Source organism: Solanum lycopersicum, chromosome 10 (assembly GCF_036512215.1).
Source record: "Solanum lycopersicum chromosome 10, SLM_r2.1".
NCBI lineage: Eukaryota > Viridiplantae > Streptophyta > Magnoliopsida > Solanales > Solanaceae > Solanum > Solanum lycopersicum.
The window spans coordinates 45,482,890-45,500,942 of record NC_090809.1 but is presented as its reverse complement, the minus strand read 5'-3'; the positions used below and the strand labels follow the sequence as shown (position 1 = coordinate 45,500,942).

Here is an 18,053-nt window from a genome sequence, read left to right as displayed (position 1 = left end):
ACAAAATTTCAAGCTGGCTCTTCAGTGAAAATTGTGGTAGAAGAAAAAAGTAAACTTCTGCTCAATTACAATACGATCGAGAATGAGACGTGCTGAAGATGGCTATCAAGGCACTTCTGTGCTTGATCAAGGAGAATGGTTGAATTTGAGCTTAGGAAGAAACTTGCCTTCGATATCTAAAGAATCTGAGTCACATATACCAACTTCAGGCAAGGTTTTTTCATGTAACTTCTGCAAGAGGAAGTTCTACAGTTCACAGGCACTAGGAGGCCACCAAAATGCTCACAAGAGGGAAAGAGGTACAGTAAGACAGTATCAATCTCAGAGGATGATGACAATGATGGCTTTGCCGATCAATAACCCCATGTTCAGATCACTTGGTATGATTCCCCACTCCCTTCTGCATAAATCCAGCAGAGATGCAAGGGCAACTGCGGCTACATTCAGTGAGGCTAGCGCAGGATATCAGAGGACATCGCTTACCAATCAAATGGACAGATCATTTGATCTGAAGTGGCCTGGAAGTTTTCAACTAAATCAGCAGCAAACAAAAGACCATACCACAAATCCCACTAAGCTTGACCTGAATCTGAAGCTGTAATTGTTCTCCTCATCCATATAGTCAACCCAACCCCAAATATTGAAGAACTGAGGCATAGTTGTTATTGTTGTTGTTACCTGTCCCACATGGATCTCGTTATTTGTCCATCTGTTACAGCTTCAGTCCATCAGTACATGAACTATTTTGATGAACTTTGGGCAACAATTAAGAGAAAAAGAATCCTATAGCAGTACAGCTCTCTAATATCAGGATTTTTTCCATACCCTAGTGTAAGATCAATAACAAGAATTTCAAGCTTTTCTCATGTCCAGATATGAAACCAAACGTGTAAAATGTTAGTGCTTTTGTTCCTACAGCACCTGGAACAGCATAACACCAAATCTCCATCATATATATAACAGAAGGTTCTCTAGCTTGTGTTTATAGTCTTCTTTTCTATTTATGATCTGTAATCTAGAAAGTACCATGTTTATGCTACAAGAAGTTGGACGAATTTTATCTAGAAGTTAAAGAAAAGCAACTACATTCAAACATTCTTTACTAATTAAGTTTGAAGATAACTAATATATTTGCAAGGGAGTGAGAGAGTGCATTGAGCAACACACTGGTTTCGCAGCATTAGTGGAAGATGGAAACTATGGGGGGAACCTTAATAAAATTTCCATTTCCTTCTCATAAAAGATGTAGGAGAAGGAAATGAATCTCTCAATTTTTTTTGTTTGCTTCCATCATTTCTTTTTCTCTGGATGGTGGTGAACAATGTTCATGCCTAAGATATCACATACTAAATTGAAAATAGAACGATTTGACCTTCAAGCTAGTACTTTCAACACGTCAGTTTGACCGATTCTTCACTTTCACGTCCCAGGTGAACAGAACTGAGAAATCTAAACCCCTACTAATTAGCAAATATTAGCAAGCCTTCTCTAACACTTACTTCAAAGTTCTACTGCTACACGACATCAGCAGAGTACAAAAAGAAAGCCACTACTTGCACCTCTTGTACGACCTTTTGAAAACTAACAGCCCCAAATGAAATCATGTATGGATGATTCATCTTTAGTTTAATGCCAAATCAGCCAAAGTAAGACCTAAAATATTCAGCATACATCACAAGCTCTCTCTACTAAATGCTTTGAGATATTGACACTAAAAAACATCATGTGAGTACCCATAAACACTCTTCTATATATCTTTACTGACACACATTTGAAGACATATCTTTGATATCTGATAGTCATCATCTATCTAAATTTCATATTATGTAATATATAAGATATAGCGCTATAATTACACATCTTACTAAAGCACCAAATATTAGTTCTATGTAATGCACTTACAATCCTGAGTGACATAATCCATGTTTGATAACATATCTCACAGCTACCAACAACTGAAACTTGTAGCTTCTCCTTTTTCAAGTATTGAGCACCTCGAAGCCGTTCCTGTCAAACATTTTTTTTCTTACTGAATACTACGAACTTTCTGTTTAGCCTTTTTGAGGAAATACTAAACATCTAATCTCTCGAAACAAATCATCGGTACCTGTGGGATATATAGGAGAAACGTATTATTATTGAATTGTATATTTACATTCTTACTTTGAGCCCTATTCGGTATACACTACATGCCAATCCTTCTCCAAGTAGGATACTTGGATACAAATCATATTTATATTCCTACTCTAACACTCCTTCTCAAGTTGGTGCATACAAATCATATGTACCGAGCTAGCTACAGCTATAATTAATATGGAGAGTAGTGAGAGACTTGGTGAAAATATCTACAAGTTGATCCCTCGACATCACAAATTTTGTTACAATATCTTTGGAGAGAATCTTTTCTCTAACAGAGTGACGCTCAATCTCAATGTACTTAGTCCTCACATGAAATATTGGATATAATGTGATGATTTATGAAGGGCCTCTTGGTTATCACACATAAGTCTCATCTGACTGATTTCTCCAAATTTTAGTTCTCTAAGCAATTGTTCTAATCCAAACTAGCTCACAAGTTGCTATAGTCATTGCTAGATATTCTGCTTCTGCACTAGATCGAGCAAACACATTCTGCTTCTGCACTAGATCGAGCAAACACACTTAGTTTCTTACTAATCCGGGACACCAAATTACGTCCTACTAAAACACAATATCTGAATGTAGAACGTCTATCAGAAGGTGATCTCTGTCCAATCAGCGTTTGTAAGGTGATCCCTGCCCAACCAGTGTTCGTATATACAACTATCTGCTCATGACCTTGATCCTCGAAAAAGGAGTCCTTTAACTACAGTGGATTTTATATATCATATATGTGAATTCCATGTAAATGGCTATCAGAGGAAGAATCCAAAACTGACATACAACACTCACAAGAAAAAAAATGACATGTCTAGTCACTGTGAGATAATTCACTCATAATACCATCTAGCCTAGTGTGTAGATTGCATCGCTCACCTTACGGTCTAAAAATCGTGTGAAACCCTATAAAAAAAATTGGCAAATGCGCAGGAAAATTGGCAGAGGTCACCAAATTAGGGTTCCGGTGATCTAAATCCAAAACAAACTTGATGGAAAGGCTCACACGGATTGGGCGAGCCTATGAGAAAAAGAATTGCTCAAAAAACTGGTTGGAACATGCCTCACGTGTCTGCGCCTTGGCAGATCTCGTCGGACGTGACAACCTTTTGATCAGTGTGTGGGACATTAGTTCACAACGGTGCTTGTTGGTTTTGGTTGCAGAGAGATGCCCGAGACCTGATATTGTTATCCGATTTTGAACAACACCTGTATAAACCATATTATGGTTGTCTGACAATGCCAGAATAATTTTCAGTCACCCGAAAAGAATGCACAGTGCTAATATTCCATGATGGCTCTAATGTCATGAGAGAAATATAGGAGAAAAATATTATAATCATATTGTGTATTTACATACATCTACAAGTAGGATACTAAATACAAATAGTATTTATATTCCTATTCCAACAGTACCCCATAATGGATTTGGAGGCAACACAGAAAGAAGAGGGGCTAGCGTTAGCCCTGCAACCTCACCCACCCCCACAACTTCTGTGAATTTTTGGTGTGAATCTTCCATCTAGATCTTAAAGAAGTTGACCATACTCCCGTCTCACGATCGCTCATATATTGAAAGATAACTATCATCTATTCTAACTAGAATTCAAATTATTGGGTCAATAATGGTAAAATTAAAGAATCTTGTAGTATAATAACCCATCAACCGGTCAACCCCTAATGGAATTTGTATTCATACAACTGGACCCATGTCCAAAAGTTGAAATATGTCGCTTGAAAAGTTCTAATAAAGTAATATTGAAAATATTGGGTAATTTGCTGATGGGAGCTATTTTGTTGGTATACAGCTTCTTCTTTATCAGCAACTTCACAAACTATATTCATTTCGTTGCCAGATGTTATTCTAAGGGAAGAATTATGACAAAACATATGCTGGGATTGACCATTTCTCAGCACAGGAGTCCACTCTATCAGGCGAAACATGAATACTAATCGACTCTCCACTATCACCTGCCCACATGAGGTGCACAATATCATTTCTGTCCGCTGTTTAGGACTTCTATGATAGTCATTCAAGCTTCACATGGAGAGCTTTTACAGTTAAAGATTCTATTAAAGGTTCAAGTGAGAAGGTTCCAAGTGGATAAGAGATTTTGGGGTCAAAATGTCTTTTGATTATTGTTAGAAAAGAGTGATTATTCTCGCTTCTCTACCATTACACTCCCATTTCTCTGATGCTCCAACCACTTTCTTGCACTCTTTGCATGCAGTACGGATCGCTCCAGAAATCCAGATGACACACACTTAAATGCGGAAAGATCAACTATTCAAATGAAGGACAAAGCAAAAGCACTCCAGGTTGTGCTATTCATAACTTGCTTGAGGATAAATAACAAAATGTAAATTAAGTTCCATAAAAGCGGGTAAATGAAAAGATCTTAGACAACAATCTAGGATCATACTACTGCTTACAGGACACTCCAATATTAAGTTTTTGAGTCTTCTACATTACAATGGGAAGCCTGTCAGCAACAATGCTTGGATCACTATATGCAGCAGCATCAGAGGGATATCCTTTCTGCAGATATTAAGAAGATTAGCAAAGGGAATGCTACAAATTAGGTAACTATAACACAAAAGCAACACAATCTAACATCAGAACTATGTCAATATGCAATCAAAGCTGTAGTGCCTTGAGTATAAAAAAAAAGAAGAATGTATATTAAATTCCATAAAAGCGGGTAAAAGAAAAAGATCTTAAGACACAAATCTAGGATCATACTATTGCTTACAGGACACTCCAACATGGAGTTTTTGAGTCTTCTGCATTACAATGGGAAGCCTGTCAGCAATGATGCTTGGATCACTATATGCAGCAGCATCAGAGGGATATCCTTTCTGCAGATATTAAGATGATTAGCAAGGGAATGCTACAAATCAGGTAACTATAACACAAAAGCAACAGAATCTAATATCAGAACTATGCCAACATGCAATCAAAGGTGTAGTGCTAATTGGACACAACACTCCTGTAAAATAATGAATTTTCTAACAATAGGCTTCAAGAAGAGAGATAACCTTGCTTAACTGGACCAACTAAGGTTTTCTCAGTCTCTCATTTCTTATCAAAATGCTTTGTTCTTCAAAAAGTATTAAGCAAATATCTAGTAAACAAATGCTCCAAAAGCACATCCCCATAGAACCTCTCTTCTACTTTCTAGGAGAGAGAAACAACCTTCTTATTTCTTCTTCCAGTAGCTCCAGCCGGGAAACCATCTTTTTCTTCTTCATCCCCTTAGTCATCACCTTCTGTTATAGCCTTCCAATATCTTTCTTTCTTCCCTCTCCATTCATACGATTGCTTGCAAAACATGAGAAAAATAGGATATATTTCGACACTGGTTTTAAATCTTTTGATATAATGAGATAGACCTCTAACAACTCCGTGTGGTATGAGTGGGTTGAGAGGAGTCGTAAACTGATGAAAAGATCATCGATGAGCAACAACATCATGGAATGGATATGCTTTACGCTTAAAAATGCTTTCTGCAGATCACATGAAAGTGGTCAAGAGATGGAAAACTTCAGAAAAAGATGCAGAGCATTTCTGAACTAGGAAACAAAATGAGTAAAGGAGGTATATGAGCATTTTGTTCTTAAATAAGGGAGAAAGATCAGTCCTTATTATACCAGAACCAGCTTTGAATGCAGACTGGTGGGACCAGAAGGCCCTCCAAGAATAACTGAAGCCAACTACCCTTACATGAAAGTCGTACAAGACGGTAAATGGCAAAGCAAGAATCTCTTGAAGCAGAAGTGATAAGCAAGATGAGTAACATTAAAATGTTGACAAAATCTAGTGGACAAGATGGACTGCTGCGAAGATGTCCGGTAGAAGAAATTGCCAGGAGGCAAGGATCAAGAGCTCTCTAGTTGAAAGAAGGTGATAAGAAAACAAAAGTCTTAAAGGGCAATGATCATAAGAGATGTAACAACATTGATCAATTATATATTTAGGGTCAGACAACTAAGGGTGCAAATAGAATTGAAGGTAAGATAGTTGATTACTACAAGAAACTATACACAAAAACAATGCACTAGAGACCTGTTCGTCATTTCCAAAACTGTCCTGTATTGACAACAGAGGAATAGCAGAGGTTACAAGGATAATTTGAGGAAGAAGAAAGATGATGATGAGTTTAAAATTGTGTGCAGTTGACAAAGATCCAGGACCAAATAGCTTTACCATGAAATTCTTTATCAAATTCTGGGAGGCAGTGAAGCAAGATATTATGAATGCCTTTCAAATAATTTATGATAAAGAAATGTTTGAAAAAAGTTTCAATGTCACATTCATTGCTCTTATTCCAAAGAGAAAAGGTGCCAATGAGCTAAGGAACTGCAGGCCTATCAGTTTGATAGGCTGCATATACAAGATATTCTCCCAAATTATAACAGAGAGGTTGAAAGGGGTGATGGAAAAGCTAGTTGACTCACAACAAATGGCCTTCATCCAAAGGAAAATCATGGATGTTGTCTTAGTAGCAAATGAAGCGGTGAGATCTGGACTGAAGCAAAAGAAACAAGGAATCCTACACAAGTTAACCTAGAGAAAACCATATGATAATGTCAACTGGGGATATCTACTGAGTCTACTGGAGAGGATGGGCTCTGGGAGAACTAGATACACTAGATCATATTGCATCTCAGCAGTGAGCTTCTCAGTACTAATTAATGGTGCAAAAGCAGGTTTCTTTAGACCACAAAGGGTCTTAGACAAGGTGATCCCCTGCCACCTTTTCTGTTCTTACAAGTTGTGGAAAGTCTCAACAACAGGGTGAAAACAGCAAAAGCAAATGATTGGCTAGAGGGCTTTGATGTGGCTAGAGAAGGAAGGGAAAGTCTGGAGGTGACGCATCTTCAGTATGCAGATGATACACTCATTTTTCGAGATGCAGTAAAAGAACAAGTCAAATTTTTTCGGGTGATTCTGGTTTTTATAAGGGATATCAGGACTCCACATCAACAGGAGGAAAAACATTCTATATTCATCAATGAGGTTGTTAATATGGAGGTGTTGAATGCAATCTTAGGTAGTGAGATTGGCTCATTACGAACCACATACCTTGGAATGCCTCTGGAAGATAAGTTCAAATCATCTGAAGTTTGGAATAATGTGCATGAGAAGTGTAAAGAAATAGGCCAGATGGAAGAGTCAGTATATGTCCTTGGTAGGGAGATTAACACATCAATTCAGTCTTACATGCCATGCCAACATATATGATGTCTTTGTTTCCATTTCCAAGAGGGTTATTTAGAGATTGGATAGCATTAGGAGGAAGTTCTTATAAAAATGGAAGGCACTGATAGTAGATAAGAAGTCTGGGGGACTTGGGATTAAGAATTTGAATAATCATAGCAAGGCACTGAGAATGAAATGGTTATGGAAGTATACAAATGAAAAATATCTTCTGTGGGGAAGTAATTGAAGCAAAATATGAGGAAGGTAAATGGATGAACAAGGAAGTTAATTACTACACCTTATGGTGTGAACTTATGGAGATCAATCAGAGTTCTGTGGAATAAGTTCAAGGATAATACCAAAATTAAAGTGAATAATGGGGACTTCTGGAAGGATGATTGGCATGAGGCAGGCGATGTGTCAATGCTCTTTCCTGACATTCAGAACTTAGTGTTGCACCAACAGAAAACCATAGCAAATCTGTGAAGTGTGTAGAACTGAAGGTGCGGAGCTTCATTTTCAGAAGATAGCTTAATAATTGGGAAATTCAAAGAGTTGCTGAATTTTTCAATACAATATCATTTCAATGGAATTCGAGATGTTGATGATGAACTTTGGTGGCAGGGTAGTAATGAAGGCTCTTTCAAGGTGAGTAAAGCTTACAGGAGGATGAACCATCTCAATCAGCAGCAATTCAGTTGGCCTTGGAAACACATTCGTAAAACCAAATTTCCTCACAAAGTAGCATGTTTTGTATGGCTTCTAGCTAAGGAGGCAGTTCTTACACGGGATAATCTTATGAAGAGGAGGACACATTTATGTCCCAGATGTTTTGTTTTCCAGTGAAAACCCAGACATAGTTAACTACCTAATGATACATTGTAAGATCACAGGGAAACTATGGAAATTATTTTTAAATCTTAAAGGCATTTCATACTCAATGACTGTAAACTGAAAAGATTACAGAGGCACATCAGTGTTGGGAAGAAGTAGGTTGCTGGCTAAGAACAGAAGCAGATGGAGAACTATTCATGCTTGCATCTGGTGGACAATTTGGAAGGAGAGGAACTCCAGATATTTTGAGAGTATAGAGAATATTATACAGCAGCTCAAGTTAAATTGTATCTTGATGTTGTTTTTAGAGTAGTCAGATATTTTCTAATGATCCTGTCTCTATTACTGATGTATTAGACTCATTACAGACATAGGATCATTGATTTTGGAAGTTCTATTGTACATATGATTTCAGTACTCTCCATGTACTGATGATCTGTTTCTTTGACATATATACACAGTTAACAGTTACAAAAAGAAAAAAAATTATCAATAATAAAACTGACATGGAATGTACTCGAAGAAGGGAAAGTTCACGGTGTCCCTAAAAGTCTCTCTTAGATGGAACTATGTACGTCTTTTTTATTTATAAGAAACAGAATGTTGCATCGACCATTTACGTTATAAAGAGAGTGTGATATGCCACATAAATATGCTGCTTCCATTAGTTTTGAGAGTTCAGGTACAAGTTCTCGAGTATATTTCTAAAATATTGGTAAAAGGAAGCACAACTTTTGTCATTGAACCTTTTTGGTTATTAGGGTGCTATGCATGGTAGCTTCATTCTTATTGTGGTTAGTTCTATCCATATTAGTCTAGTGAAGTCTCAGTGAATACCAGGGGAGGTCTTAAAATGTGTAGCCATTTCTTATTTCCTGACTTCGATAGGCAGTAAAAGTTCTTGGTCACCAATTCATTAGCTGCAATAAACATCAAGTGCACACACGCACACAGTAGTTGCAATAGCTACGTAATTAACATCATTATGAATTTTAGAATGTGATATACGTAAGATTAGCAGCCCGTCTGAGGTATAGCAAGATCTCTGCCTCAACCAGCACATCCTTTTCTTCCTACTTGCTTGTCTCTTTCTAAATTCTCCACCACTTTTTATTACATTTGGATCTGGTTTCTTCTTCTCGCATCAGAAGCAAACCTACACTCTCTGCTCCCTGTAAACTATCTACCCACTACAAGATCTCATAATCACTTCGGCAGCAGCTTTGTGAAGTCGTGCAACATACTATCAGCCTAATCAAGGTCACGATCGATATCGCCACTAGCATCAAGATTGTCACTATCATCAATATCGTCACTATCATCAATATCGATCTCAAGATAGTGAATGAACCAACCATTTCACTAAAATTTAAAGTTAAAAATTATTAAGCAAAATTCAGAATATAAAACCGGTTGCAGTGGCCACAATATTGAAAATGGAAAGAATTTAGGCACCCACATAGATACATTTATACTAGAGAAGTGTGTGTGGTTGTGCATGGAGAGAAAGGAAGAGAGAGGATGTTATACTCACCGAAGACAAGGCCTGAAATGTGGTTTCTCTCCAGCAGCTTTCACGAAGAATAGAGGATTTGTTATGCTCCCCAAATAAACAATGCAAACGAGTGTCTCTTAGTCTCATAAGCACTCCATCAACCCTAAGCTATAGGAACATGTCAAACTATCAATGAAAGACATAACAGTATTTCTGATGCAATGGATTCGTTAGTTAACCATAATACTATTTATGTGGAAAATGTGTAGCAGTCACTCACCCAGAAACGCAGCAATAGGAACCAACCACTAGGCATGACTCTCTAGAAACATAAAAAAACGTCAGTCCAAATCTATTATAACCAACTAAGATTGTGGAAGTTTGAATTAATGACATTGTTTAATTAAAAAAAAGGAACATCATGAGAACATTACCACTTTAACAGTCAAAAGTGAGATCCCATTATCTGCCAGTTCATCTTCGTATAAGATTATCTGTTCAAATTGAAGTAAAATTTACCTTCGTGCTATAAAGGTTAGATATATCAAATTGACATGAATGACACTGCTCGGCTGCATGACCCAGAGATCACTTAAACTCGAGTTACCACCTCATCATAGAAGAGAATAGGTTCTTTAGACGCCAATGCAACCAAATCAATTTTCTCCTTACAATCCTCCCACTGAATGCAGCTGCTGCCTTCTTCAGGTATTGCACTTCCACACTGAACAGACAACAGCAGCCAGAATAAGTAAACAACTTTTAAAAGCAAAGATGCCAGTAATTGAAAGATATGGTTGAGAAAGGAAAACAAAGAGAAGTCTTTATTGCTGATGGATCAAAGATATTTTAAGCAATAACACACAGAGATGGCAAAACTATATAATATTAAATGAGTAACGGAATAGCAATAATCTATAGCATATAATTTATTCAAATTATATAATGCCTCAACTCAGAGCAGATCGTTGCTATGTTGTAACCCTGAAATGCACATGAGTCAATTGGCTTAAATAAGCGCCTGTTTGGATTAGCTTAAAAGTTGGTCAATCCTACTTTTAAATCGTTTTTAACCCTTGGGAGTGTTTGGCAAAGTTAAAAATAACTTAAAATAAGTCTTAAATGACTTTAAAGAAAGTTAATAACCAAAAGTAGGACTCCCCCTACTTCTTATTTTTTGCTTTAAAAACTACTTTTTTCAGCCAATTCAAACGGGCACGACGACAGCCTACTAAGCTTAACTCATTGTCAATTGATTCAAAAAAAATTTGCAAAAGAAAATTTTGAAAGACAACCTTCTCAATCTTTAAAAAGTTTTATTCGAAGGGCATAAGGTAGAAACCTCGACATTGCTTTCGACAGTTTCACTTCCACAGTAAGGTGTTGTGAAGGTATAGTCATAGTCGAGCACCACCTGTTGCAAAGGTTTACTGCAGAAACCAAAAAGACAAAATAAAAGAAAAAAGGCAAAAAGGAGTTAGGAAAAGAAGAAAAAGGTAAGCAAGAAAACATATCAGAGTACTCACCTTCACCATAGAAAACAAAAGAAATACATTTTCCCTGGTCAAGAACCATACCATCAACTTAGAGAAATTTTGATATTGCACTGAAGTCTCAAACCATGTCCAAAGGGAAAATTGGAAAAAGAAAACAGGGTAAAAGGCACGATCTCCTTCGATAGAGATCACCTCAGGTAAAAACAGATAATTCTAGTGATTTAGAACTTAAATCACACCCATTCAATTGACAATTATAATTAGCAAAGTCTCCACATTAACAAAGTAATTTACAGACTACCAAGAGGCAAGAGTACATGATATTTCAGCTCCTAATCTCAATGATCTAAGAGATGCTAGAGATGTCTGTCAGTTCTATGGTTAGTTGATTACTATGAACTATGAAGTTCTAACAGAGAGGACAGTAATGAAGACACTTGACACGCTCTCTCTCTCTCTCTCTCTCTCTCTGTGCCTCTTCTATGTGAAAGCGTTTCTTTTTTAGTCCATTTCAAAGGATTGACAATTTAATATATTTGGTAACAATTTAACTTAAGCTTCCCATTCTACCCCTTAATGACAACTTTGACAGCCTCAAAAATGTTAGGCGTGTTTAAGACCACAAATTTCAAAATTCTTATAGCCATATAAATGTAACGATACATTTCAAACAATAAGTTTTATAAGTCACATATATATATATATATATACACAACATACACAACAACACTCCAAGCATAATCTCACAAGTGGGTTCTGGGAACGGAAAGATGTATGAAGACCTTGCCCCTTTGTGAGCTAGAGAAGTTGTTTCTGATAGCCCCTCAGCTCAAAAGAAGTGTAAGCTAAGAAGGATTGAAAAGAAATAACAAGATGAACAAAGCAAAAGAAGCAATAGGGAGTAGTAAATATTGCACAGTAAGATACTACGTGAATACTAACTTACGCTACTAAATAAGGAGAAGATGAGTTGAGGCTAATAGTTCCTGCCTCTCCCGCATAAAAGTACGAAAACACTTGGCTACCTACTACCTTCTACCTTAATCCTCGACCTTCATACCTTCCTATGACCATGTCCTAAGTAAGATGAAAATGTGTCATATCCTATCTAATATCCTCCTCTAGTTCTTCTTCGATCTACCTCTACCTCTCTTAAACCTTCTATAGCCAACCTCTCACGCCTCCTTATTGGAGCTCCGTGCACCTCCTCTTTATATGTCCAAATCATCTCAATCTTGTTTCCCTCATCTTGTCAGTCACGGATCTCACTCTCACCTTGACTTGAATTAATATGCCTATTATATATTTTAAAAAATCCTTTAGAGGCTCTTACATTGTGACATTTGATCATATCCGGTCAATGGCGAGAAGTATGTCTATTCCTAAAAGTTATGGAGATACTATCTTCCTCAAAAAAGCTCATTTGAATTTAGGAAGTGCTCATTTGGTGTAATAGTCTCAGGTTGTGGAGTCCAATGATTCAGCTAAAGGCCAAAAGGCTGATCCTAGTGAACCCGATCTTCTCTAGACTCTGAATTCTTGAAGGTTCTATGAGTTAGCATCCTTGTGGGGGAGACTTATTCACATTTCAATAGTACAATGAGTCCAATCACAGACAACTGGAAATGAATATCCTGACAGAAGCCATTACAAGTGTGTTTAACTTATAAAATAGCTATCATCATGTTCTAGACTTCTAGTGTTAGTGCCAGCCATATTTTCAAAAAGCACTGTTTCTCCCCTCAATTTGATGATGTCCACATGGACACAGCAGTCACTGTTGGACAAAATGGAAGATTGGTGTTTTTCTTTAGCAGAGGAAGTTTTCTGAAGTAGCTTTAAGAATTATCCATTCGTTTAAATAGTTCATTGTTGGTCCGATTGGTGCATGTTCATCAAGAATTCATTCTCTCAGATCCTGAAGTTCTCTCTCATTTGGATTAAGAGCAACACCTTAACCACACTATGTAAATAGAGTTGTTTTAATATGCAGTTGTTTGTATATACCATCACCATCAACAAGGCTAAAGTGCATGTTCATCAAGAATTCATTCTCTCAGATCCTGAAGTTCTCTCTCATTTGGATTCAGAGCAACACCTTAACCACACTATGTAAATAGAGTTGTTTTAATATGCAGTTATTTGTATATACCATCACCATCAACAAGTCTAACTGACCGAAATTGCAACTTTGACCTCCTTTATTAGTTAATACAGTACCTTGATATTGTTCAATTTGAAAACATAAATAGTTAATATCAGATATGAAGGACCAGCAAGACAGAACATACAAAACCTTTATATTACTGTCAACCTAATGCATGATGGTTAATTCTTCAAGGATACATAACTTGCATGCCAGAGGGTTCTGCACTCCTAATTCAAATTTTCAAAAAGTTCTCAACCCCCAGACCCCCTTTTACCAACAAATAAAAACGAAAGAACAAAGACTGAATGCTCTTGGAGATACTTAAATGTCCTCCCCTTATATTGAGAAACATCTTTTCAGCTGGACTGAAACAAAAAAACTTTCAACAATCAAAGTGCACGAAATCTAACCACCAAATCAAAGAGCAGCTAAACCGCTACCTCGTGTTTTCATTATCATTCTACTACTAATATATAAAAAAAGCTGGAGAAACATATGCGAAATTCTTCAAATAGCATAGACTAGATAAGATAACGTAGAGCACCTCCTGAATTTCCATTTTGCAGCCGCTGGAACTTCAACAGGCGGCAAGGCCTCATGTTTCCAACTTACTAAAGCATCAAATGCGTTGAAAAAGAATTTTGTGCCACTATTTACATGCTTAAGCACCAAACAATTGTCTCCAAATACCATCTCCGGCAAGTGAGTTGTCTGAAGTTCTTTTTCCCAACTGTATATGCATATAAACATTAGCATTTAGAGAGGAACTAAACCTTTCAACTGAAGAAGATATCAAAATGCTTGACAAGAACAGCATTAGCATTTTGAGGAACTATACCTTCCCGACTAAAGAAGATATCAAATGCTTGACAAGAACAGGATAGCAATGGTTCTACGTATAAGTATAAAAAATCTGCAGCCAATTGTTCATTGTAGCATTACTACAATAAGACAGGTCATTTGAATCTCACAAGTATTTCCAACCATTAATTTCATGATGCTACATTGCCTTTCATAAAACTTTTGGCAGCACGGTAATTACAATCCATATGTCTTTTACGAAGGAAAAGTAACGGCCTAGTACACATTGATAAGTTTGGAAAGGAAAATTCCTATCACACTAAAGTAGTTTGCTTAGTAATAAACACGGAATAAACATAATAACTTAACCTTAAATTTGGTTCCTCTTGAGTTCCTATTTCATGTTTGATCCTAACTCAAGCCCTACATTTCTACTGTGCCTGGCTTCAATCTTTCAATTAATAATTAATTACAAACTCTGCTGTGTAAGTTTTGCAAAGCATAATGGTTTCAAGTAGGGATAAAAAAGGAGGAAAATCATAGGTTAATTTCCAGTATAATATGAAATACTGCAATTGTCCATAGTTAGCAGATCTATTTATCAATAGTTAGCTAACCCATACTACCTGGTACCTACTCTGGTGTTGGTAGCAGATACCCTATGGTTGGTAAAACCATAAATCGTTTGTGAGAGCAGAATATCTAGAGGAAAATTTAAAACAAACAAAGGAGGAAATTTAAACACGTCCTTCTACGAATAGATCACAGAGAGTAGAAAAGGACTTAAGAGGGAAGCAATGATGGTGCCGCCACTGATATTCACACTTGCAGTTCACAATCAGACCTTTAGTATGCTGGCAGTTCCCAATTACAGTATGTAAAACGAAAATACACAACTAAACAAACACCAGAATCTCCAACGCTTGCAGAAATCATCATATAAGCTTAAAAGGCAAGAAATTAGATGCGCTTTAAAAGTTCACAGAGAAAAAAAACAAACAAAAATTAAGCATTAAGGCAAGCAAAAGACAAGATGAGGGTTAATTGGGGAAAGGAGAAAACCGTTGAAGATGAAGAGAATTGAGAATGAAAAGCTTGCGACACTCGATCTCCCAACCGTGAATGCGGAGTCCACGACGGCCGCCCGGAAGAGGTTCAGCTCCGGCCGCCTTTAGTTCTTTATCATCACTCTCCCACTCCATTATCGATCGCCAAAGTCAAAAAGTTTCGAAATCGTAGGGACTTGGTCGAGCAGGAGCCTTTATTATAATGATTGAATTTAGGGAAACTACAAATATAAATAGGTCAACTAACACATATAACAAATATAAAATTTATATTTGTATTTCATAGCAAATTTTGTAAAATTGTGTTTCATAACAAATATAGAAACTGTATAATTCGCTATATATATACAGTTGAATCAAATTGTATAAAACGAAGTGTATTAAATAAGAAAGAGAAAGACATTTGGGCAGAGAATTGTCTGAAAACTAAATGTATAAAACGAATTGTATTATTATAAGTGTATAAAATAATTATCTACAACTTGAATTTGTATAAAATGAGAAAGGGAGAAAGACAAAAGAGACTTGACAAGGAATATACAATTGAATCGAATTATATAAAACGAGAAAGAGAGAAATTAGATGCAATTTGAAAATTGTATAAAACGAGAAAGAGAGGAAGGCAAAAGAAACTGGGCAGGGGAGCATTTTTACTGTATAATTGTAAGTGTATAGGACGAAAATATATGTATTTGCATGTGTATATACAATTTTCTCACGTTTTATACAAACAAAAACGCAATTTATACATTTTGCTTCTGTTTGTATAAGTAAGAAAGGCGAGGGTGGCGAGCGAGATTTGGGAGAGTGACGAGCGAGATCTGGAAGAGGGGAACAAAAATATATGTATTTATACAATTTTCTCTATTTTATACAATTAGAAACAATTGTTATACACTTGTGTTTGTGTAAAAAGCGAGAATGCGAGCGAGAGATTCGAAGAGAGTGGCGAGCGAGATATTTGGAAGAGAGGCGCCTGACAATTTTTTGCAAACGTTTGCTATGGAGCACAATTAAATCAAACCCTAGCTACTCCATTTATTTTAGGTTATTAGTTTGCTATTATATACAATTTTTCCATATAAATATTTGATCTAAAAATAATCTTTTATTTTGGTTCAAAAATACTTTATTTATTATAAACAATTTATATTAATGTAAATGTCAATATATGTGGATTGTTTATGATTAGGAGTTCTACTTGGGGATCAAGTAAGGTTTTCCTTATAAATAAAGGGTTTTCTTCATTGTAAATAAAATTTGAGTAAGATCTATCAATATTGAATATACTTCAAAATGAATAAGAAATCTTTTCTCTTCTCCCTACTTTATTCGTATTCTAATTTCATATAGTTTCATAACACGTTATCAGCACGATTGTTAAAGAATTATGAAGAAGACGGGAAAAGTGTAAAAGAGATCTTGCAAAAGTTATGCAATAAGATTATTATATCTTCAAGGTATGATTTTTCCTTATGTTATAATTATTTATGTGACAGATCTGAAAGTACCATCTAAAGTAAGTATTTAAAGAGACTTGTTGACTTTTTATACATTTAATTTTAACCGATTGGAAAAAGAATTCCTTAATTTATTTTAATAATTAAATAAGCATAATTTAGCGAAATGTATGTTTTCAACCTTTATATAAGATATGTGATCTATTAAGCTATATTTATGAACTACAAATGTTAATTATAATAAATCAATAATTTCAATTTTATGTGTAATTATAATGTACGATCATGTTAATGATCATCAAAAGTGATAAAATTACAATTATTTTGAAGGCTTGAGGTTGAGCCTTATTGTAGGTAAGATGATGGATTTATGTTCAATCGCACCAAGAGGGTAAGACATTGGGTTAAAGTACTGATGCACCATGATGAGAAGATATTGGGTTCAAGTTCCATCTATTTATGGTCTAAGACACTTTATATGAATAAGACGTTAAGTTTGAGTCTCAATGCACTATATTGATGATATTTTGACTATTAAAGCAAAAAGTATGCTTTTGATGAAAAGCAGTCATGAATCCTATTCAATTGAAAGCTTTCATTCCCTATAGTGAATGTAATAGTCGTGCATATTACGTATGAAAGAAGAAAGACAAGTGTTTGAATAATGCACATAAATATAGAATGAGGTACTAAAACTATCATAATTTGATATGCACATGTTTGTGTTCCATTCATCAAGAATGAGAACTTTTAACAAATGCTAAAAATATAAATTCATTGTTTAAAGGGAATGAGGTGTAAGTCACCATGCTAGGCATGAGAAAGATTGCGACCTTGGTCAATGATGTGGTATCACCAAGAATGTCTCTTAGCAGACATGTATTATAGAAAAGTTTCATGTTTTATCTTCGGGCTTGTATTGGACAAGAATTAATGCAATTGAGGCACATTCTATGGTAAATAAGAAGTTTACTGATTCCAATACTTTCTTAGTTTGACACGATTGTCTGGGACATCATTAGTCTATAATGTTTAGACGAATGATGAAAAATTAAAATGGCCATCCATAGAAGAAACTAGAAATTCTTTTAAATTTTGAATTCCTTTATACTACTTGTTAGCAAGGCTAGCTAATTGTGAGACCATCATAAACGAAAGTTGATATTGAATTCTCTGCGTTCTAGGAACGTATACAGATATTTGTGGACCTAGTCATCCACCTAGTGGATTGTTTAAATATTTAATGGTCCTAACAAATGTTTCTTCTATATGGTCTCATGTGTACCTATTATTATCTCGCAACTTGATGTTTGCAAAAATATTGGCACAAATAATATGTTTACATACACAATTTTCTTCAGATTAGTTCATTCAATGATGGAATCACGACTCACCTAAAAGGTAAAGTAATT

At 35.8% G+C, this 18,053-nt stretch overlaps 2 protein-coding genes across 3 annotated transcripts; one reads left to right on the top strand and one right to left on the bottom strand.

Moving 5' to 3' along the window:
- Nucleotides 1-82: 82 nt before the first annotated feature.
- LOC101255146 (zinc finger protein 2-like) lies at nucleotides 83-601 on the top strand. The gene has a single exon (XM_019215949.1). The coding sequence runs from the start codon at nucleotides 83-85 to the stop codon at nucleotides 599-601; it is 519 nt and encodes a 172-aa protein (XP_019071494.1).
- A 3,828-nt stretch (nucleotides 602-4,429) lies between these two features.
- Nucleotides 4,430-15,389, bottom strand: LOC101255442 (TIP41-like protein). Of its 2 annotated transcripts, none has more exons than XM_004248715.5 (9): nucleotides 15,177-15,389; nucleotides 13,858-14,043; nucleotides 11,011-11,098; nucleotides 10,279-10,392; nucleotides 10,103-10,162; nucleotides 9,949-9,990; nucleotides 9,708-9,836; nucleotides 4,890-4,995; nucleotides 4,430-4,675 (listed from the first exon to the last, which is right to left on the bottom strand). In XM_004248715.5, coding segments are annotated over exons 1-9 (867 nt in total). In that variant the 5' UTR covers nucleotides 15,317-15,389; the 3' UTR covers nucleotides 4,430-4,673. The 2 variants fall into 2 exon arrangements, with proteins under 2 accessions (XP_004248763.1, NP_001309360.1); NM_001322431.1 differs by having other exon boundaries at nucleotides 4,880-4,995; nucleotides 15,177-15,385.
- Nucleotides 15,390-18,053: the final 2,664 nt, after the last annotated feature.

Bases quoted from the DNA above. Each gene is read 5' to 3' on its own strand.
- LOC101255146 (XM_019215949.1), top strand. From the start codon at position 83: ATGAGACGTGCTGAAGATGGCTATCAAGGCACTTCTGTGCTTGATCAA.
- LOC101255442 (NM_001322431.1), bottom strand. From the start codon at position 15,316: ATGGAGTGGGAGAGTGATGATAAAGAACTAAAGGCGGCCGGAGCTGAA. The intron at 11,099-13,857 runs GTGCTCTACGTT...TGGTTTCTGCAG, and splicing joins GCAAAATGGAAATTCAGGAG to TAAACCTTTGCAACAGGTGG. The intron at 9,837-9,948 runs GTGAGTGACTGC...ATGTTCCTATAG, and splicing joins TCCTATTGCTGCGTTTCTGG to CTTAGGGTTGATGGAGTGCT.